Source organism: Gopherus flavomarginatus, chromosome 10 (genome assembly GCF_025201925.1).
Source record: "Gopherus flavomarginatus isolate rGopFla2 chromosome 10, rGopFla2.mat.asm, whole genome shotgun sequence".
Lineage (NCBI taxonomy): Eukaryota > Metazoa > Chordata > Testudines > Testudinidae > Gopherus > Gopherus flavomarginatus.
This window is the reverse complement of record NC_066626.1, coordinates 80,745,605-80,751,604: the sequence shown is the minus strand read 5'-3', so window position 1 is coordinate 80,751,604 and position 6,000 is coordinate 80,745,605. Positions and strand designations below refer to the sequence as shown.

Below are 6,000 nucleotides of genomic sequence, written 5' to 3'. Positions count from 1 at the left end.
GGAGTCCGGCCTCATCCCCACTGAGTCTGTGAGCATCACCCCATGGCCCAGCCTGGCCCCCAGGCCTCGGTGCCCCTGGCCGGCAGGGCAGGGCACAGCAAAGCTTCTCCCCAGGGGCTCTCCCCAGAGACCCTCCCCCAGCGCCTGCGTCCAGGAGAGAGGGAGCTGCCGGGCAGCCCGGGGCCGGGGCCGGGGGTGGCTCCCCGGCGGGCTCAGAGGCAGAGGCTGAGCTCCTGGTGCACGCGGCACTTCCGGCACTGCACCACGCAGCACCAGTGGAAGCGGCACAGGCAGTTCTCCTCCAGCACCACGGTCTCAGCCCGGTGCCCACGCCCACAGCACAGCAGGTCGCAGCCGCTCACGTCTGGGGCGGTGCTGTTGCACACCCGGCCCCGTGTGCCCGGCGAGCCCGTCTTGCGGTTGGCCATGCAGAAGTCGGGCGAGTCGGCCGAGTAGACGAGATCCTGACGGTCGGGGGGCTTGATGCTGCGGCCCACGGGGAGAAGCGTCTTCCCGTCATTGGCCCCCATCACCTTGAAGGCCCCGTTGAACCGCTCCAGCAGGCGGTCGCCCACCTCGCGGAAGTGGGGCATCTTCTTCCAGCAGGTGTGCAGAGTGCAGGAGCCCGACAGGCCGTGGCACTTGCACTCCGTCCGCATGTAGCCTCGCACCGCCTGGGGGAGACAGGGCTGCTCAGCGGGGCCAGGCCGCAGCCCCCCGCCCCACACTGGGGTCCTCTGCCCAGAGCCTCTTCTCCAACCCCACCGGATCCCAGCCCCCCGGAAGGAGACAGGAGTACACCGGATGCTGTCAGTGGGGGGGTTCAGGAGTGTCTGCGGGGGGCAGCCCCCCGTAAGGGGACTTGACCTCACCAGCCTCCGCCCAGCAGAGACTGGACCACTGCCCACCAAAGCTGGGCCGCGGCGTGGCTGGGAATAGGAAGCAGGCCAGGGAGAGCTCAGGAGTGGACAGTGCCCGGGCAGGAGCATGGGGCTTGGTGAGCTGGGCTCTGCAACAAGGGCCAGAGCAGATCTGGGGAGGTCAGAACTGGGGCGGGTGGCACGTTTTCCAGGCCGGAGCAGGAACCCTGCCGGGGGGCAAGGTGATGGGGGAGGGAATTGTCAGGGAAGGGGGTGAAGGTGGGTGTGTGCTGGCGAGTGTCAAGCAAAGGAGCACCTAGGTGTGGTATGTGACGAATGAGGAATGTTCTTAATGTTTGCTCTGAATACTGTGTTGGTGCCTCAGTGTCCCCATGGCAGTTCTTAAGTATCTGGCAGAGCAAAGGGCCAGTGCACCTAAATGCCTGGCACTCTGTCTCCTAGCAACTGATGGTCTGGGCCCCCCCTGCAAAGGTGCCAGCTGAAGGTGTTGGAGACAAAGAGATCAGGTGACCTCCTGGCCCGGGAAAGGAAGTAAGCAGAGAGGAGGGGCTGGAGGGGGTTGTTAGTCTGGAGCTGGCTGGGGTCGAGGAGTGAAGTGCAGACGTGGGGGGTCTGGTTCACTGCCCCCTAGAATGGACCCGGCCGAGGGGTCTGGTTCGCTGTATCTACAAGCTCTGTTTTAGACCCTGTTCCTGTCATTGAATAAACCTCTGTGTTACTGGCTGGCTGAGAGTCACGTCTGACTGCGAAGTGGGGGGGCAGGACCCTGTGGCCCCCCCAGGACCCCGCTGGGGCGGGCTCACTGTGGGAAGCGCACGGAGGGGCAGAGGATGCTGAATGCTCCAAGGAGAGACCAGGGAGGTGAAGCCGTGTGAGCTTCTTGCCCTGGAGACAGTCTGCTCCGAGGGAGAGGAGGCTCCCCAGAGTCCTGCCTGGCTTGGTGGGGAGCAGTTCCAGAGCAGCGCCCGGGGACTCCATGACATGATACATGGTGCAGGCTTGGCGGGCAGCATGTGGCTGTGCCTGAGGGGCAGCACTGGAGGACAGGGTGGGGAGGACGGGGGAGGGGGGCTGGGCCGGCCCAGAGGTGGCAGGGCAAGGGGGAGTGTGGTTGGCAGGTGCCCTGCCTGTCGGGTGGGGGTGGGGAGGATGGGGGATGGGGGCTGGGATGGCCCAGAGGTGGCAGGGCGGGGGGGAGTGTGGTTGGCAGGTGTCCTGCCCATTGGGTGGGGAGGACGGGGGTGGGGGGCTGGGATGGGCATTACCAGGCGCCCGGCCTCATTGTTGTGCAGGTCGATGAGGGTGCGGATGTCGCTCTTGCCCTTCTTCCGCTTGGCGTCCATGAACTGCCGGGACTTCTCGTAGCCGAAGTCCACATCATCCCCGCAGCCGCCCCACTCCCAGGAGGAGCCCTCGGCGCCTGGGCCAGCCGTGGGCAGCGGGGGCGCCCGGCTCCGCGTCACCTCACAGCTGCACTGCAGCAGCTCGCCCATGCTGCAGGCCTGGGTGACGGCGTGGCTCACGCCAGCTGCGGTGATGGCGTAGACGAAAGCCGTCTCCCGGATATCTGCAGGGGGGGAAGCAGCATCATCCAGTGACCCCCAGGGCTGTGGGGGCAACCTGCCGGCCAGCAACACTAGGGATTGCTGTGCTGCAGGGGGCACTGGCTGGGGGAGGACCACTGTGGGGGGATTTTCCCAGGGGCTGGGGTGTGACCACACCTCCCGTCTTGGGCAATGCCACTCTAACCCTCCCACCCCTGTCCTGGCATCTCCCCTTCCTGACCCAGGCTCCACGGGCTGTTCATCGGGTACCCTGTCCCACCCCAGAGGTGGCTGTTTGTCTCCTGTCACCGGGGGCGGGTCCCTGTGCCTGGGATGCAGAAGGTTCTGCTGGGAGAAAGGGGCTTGGAGAATTTAACACTCCCGCCATGTTCTGCACGGGGGCTCACTGGTCACACTCAGACCTCCGGGGGCGGGGGCCATGGGGCAGGCTGGGAGAGTGACTAAGGGCTGGGGCTGCAAGGCGGGTTGCACTAAGACAGGCTGGCAGCAGGGAGGACACTGCAGCTTGTCCAGCCTGGCCAGGTTCCCTTCAATCTCCCAGCACAGCCCCCCCCCCAAGTCCCTCCGAGGAGGGTTCACCTCATCCCCCACCCCAGGGGCACCTTCTGGAATCAACGAGAGGGGGCAGAGATCAGAGTCGCCAGAGGCCGTCCCCTTGCGCAGCACCTCAACCACAGGAATCGACGCATCTCTTGCTCTCCTGCCCCAACTCCCTGAGCCCCCGAAAGCATGGGCCCCCACCTGGAGCTAAAGGCGACTCCCCATGAGTTACGAGCAGTAAAGGGCCTTTGACCCACAGCTGAGCTGCTCTGACTGCAGCCAGTAGAGGGCAGAGGCAAGTAGCTCACCATGGTAACCTGTCTCCCTGTCAGCACCATGTCAGCGGCGCCTCTGAGCCCTCAGGGGGCGCCAGGAGATCCCCCCTGCCCCAGAGCTGCTAAGTCTGAGAGTCCAAGTGGGGGCTGGCTGGGAGGTGACGGAGCTGGGGAGGCCCCACTGGGGCCCATCTCCCCATCCTGAGGCACGTGCTAGGCTGCCCTGCCCAGTGCGTCCCCGTGGGGTGACGCTGGGGTGTTCACACCCCCCACCACGCTCCCGGCACCAGCCTCTGCCCTGCGAGATTCTTTATTATGAGTGTGTTCTCCCCGTCTCTGCTCCGGGACACGAATTCCAAGCATCCTTCCCCTGCCCGGACCTGCTGCAGCAGCCCCAGCGAGCGATTCGAGCAGCGTCAGCCCATCGGCCGCGGCTCCAGCGCTGCAGCACTTACCACAGGGTCTGGGGCCCATCCAGTGCTCAGGAGGGCCCCCAGCCCTCCCCCTGCCCCAGGGCTCCCTTGCAGTCCATGCTGGAACCCAACGCCTGGCCCCAGCGGGGCTGTGGGGCCTGGCAGAAGGGGGCACTGCAGGGGAGTCTGGGTCCTCGCTCAGGATAGCTGCCCCCGGCAGGCTGGGCGCTGCCCAGATGCCCAGGGAGAGACCAGCCCTGGGCTAAAGGTGATGTGCTCAGAGACAAGAGAGCGGGCAAGGAGGGTCACTGCTCTGGCGGGTGCAGGCTGGCGGTATGGGGTGGTGGGAGCCAGGGGAGAGGATGTGGCGATGGAGTTGACCTGCCTAGCGGATGCATTTGCAGTGGGCCTGTCACCGTGGCATCTGGGCACAGAGCACACAGCAGCAGTCGCCCAAGAAGATCAGACCCCCCAGACTCTGCTGTTCTCAAAGCAGGAGATTTCCCCTCACTGGTTTCCAGACACCAAGCTGCCTATGCTTGCGGCTTCATCTCTGCTGTGCCGTCTCATACGGCCAAAGCTCCGGGCCTGCGCCTGCTAATGCAGAACCTAGCTCCGGCGTGGGGCGGACCCCTCAGTGCAGCGACTCTGCACAGGACCAGGCGTCCTGGTGAGCTCCCCTCGGCGCGCTCTGCATCCAGAAGGGCAAGCATGAGCTTCGGCCATGCACGTAGGGAAGGCATCTCAGAGCCAGCATCACCTCCATGTGCGACCTCAGCCAGCCCAGGACCCACCTTGAGGCCCCACATCCAGGACGGCACCGCATGGGAAAGGGCTCGGAAAAGGGCACCCAGGAGGCCCGAGAGCGAGAGCTGCGCCGGCTCCACCTGGCGAGGTACCCAGGAGAAGGCTGAGCGGTGACTGATCAGCGTTCAGAAGGACTTGCCCGATCTCTGACAGCTGATGGTGCTTTGATCTAGCAGATGACGGGCTAAGGAGACCCAGTAGCTGATGCTAGAGTGACTCAGAGTAGACGTAAGGTACAAATGTTTAACGGGGACAGAAGTTACCCATTGGACCTCCTGGCCCCGGCCTGGGCTGGGTTCTCCATCGCTTGACGGCGTGCCATCAACACTGGCTGTGTCTCTAATGCTAGGCACTAGCTCCACCAGCCGCCCGGGACTGGATGAAGGAGTTGTGGGGAGCTCAGCCAAGCTGGTCCCACAGGGCCCCATCCAGGAGTCCTGAGCTGGCATTTCTCATCCTTCTGAGCTGGGACATTCCCCGTCCTCCAGGGTAGAGCCCTGGCATCACCACAGCCCCCAGAGCTGCAGATCCATGGTCCTACCAACAGGAGAACCCCATTCCAGGTGGGAAAGCTGGTGTGTGGGACTCGGCTCCCACCTCTCCCCTTGGGAGACCATGGCAGGGCAGGAGAGCAGGGCAGGTTCCTCCTTCTGTTCCCTGTCCTAAGGCAGATCCACGGCCCCCGCAGGGCTGGCGTGAGGGTCACAGCACAAGCTGCTGCCCCTCACTGCTTCCTAAAAGAGCCCATGGGAGGGGAGGGCTGCTGGCTTGGGGCTGTGGCCAGGTGAGGCCGTGTGGTGCAGACAGTGGCTGTCCAAGCCAAGCATTCATCACGTCAAGTCAGAACCAGAGCCGGCCTGGCCTTACAAAGTGGGGTCATTGGCACGTTTAGCGCCCTGACGCCTGTGGGCCGGGTCTTTCCTGTACCCTGGGACAGCGCACGCCTCCCTTGGAGAACGTACTGGCCGCAGGGCGGGTGGGAATGGGCATCACCTGAGAACCCTGGGCGCTGACCTTGCTCGGATAAGCGTCTCCAGGGCAGGGAGCCGCTCCAAACACATGCAGGATGCCCCAGCCCCTTTGCAGCAGCCAGAGCCCAAAAGGAAGGCAGGCGTCTCATTGGGCACACCAGGCTGTAGGGACAGGCTGGTTGTTTGCTAGGTGGGGTAGCCCAGACGTGCTGCTGCGGCTTATGAAGGTGACAGCTCCCAGCATGCAATGCTCCATGTTGATCCAGGCAGACCAGCTGCACTGTGTTCTGGGACATGGCGTCTCCATTGCGGCCCAGGGTGTCACTGTGGTGCCCCTAAGACCCTCGGGACATTCTCAGAGACAGCAGGGAACACCGCCCTGCCTGGGCCAGCACCCAGTCAAGTTAAAAAGAGTCTGTCCCTAAAACCCAGGTGACCCAAACTACTGCAACTAAAGGAGCATCCCCATTAGCTTGTAGCACTACAGGGCTTATGACACACAATGGAAGCACTGAGTCCCACCAGTAGAGGGCAGTGGCTGGACATGA

At 64.2% G+C, this 6,000-nt stretch overlaps 1 protein-coding gene across 1 annotated transcript in view; it reads right to left on the bottom strand.

The window, feature by feature from the left end:
- Nucleotides 1–212: 212 nt before the first annotated feature.
- Nucleotides 213–6,000, bottom strand: part of WNT6 (Wnt family member 6) — a 28,644-nt gene continuing 22,856 nt past the window's right edge. The window contains exons 3-4 of the mRNA XM_050917137.1: nt 2,147–2,448; nt 213–674 (exon numbers count right to left, since the gene is read on the bottom strand). Of these exons, the coding sequence (XP_050773094.1) occupies nt 213–674; nt 2,147–2,448 (764 nt within the window). The remainder of the gene's footprint in view (nt 675–2,146; nt 2,449–6,000) is intronic.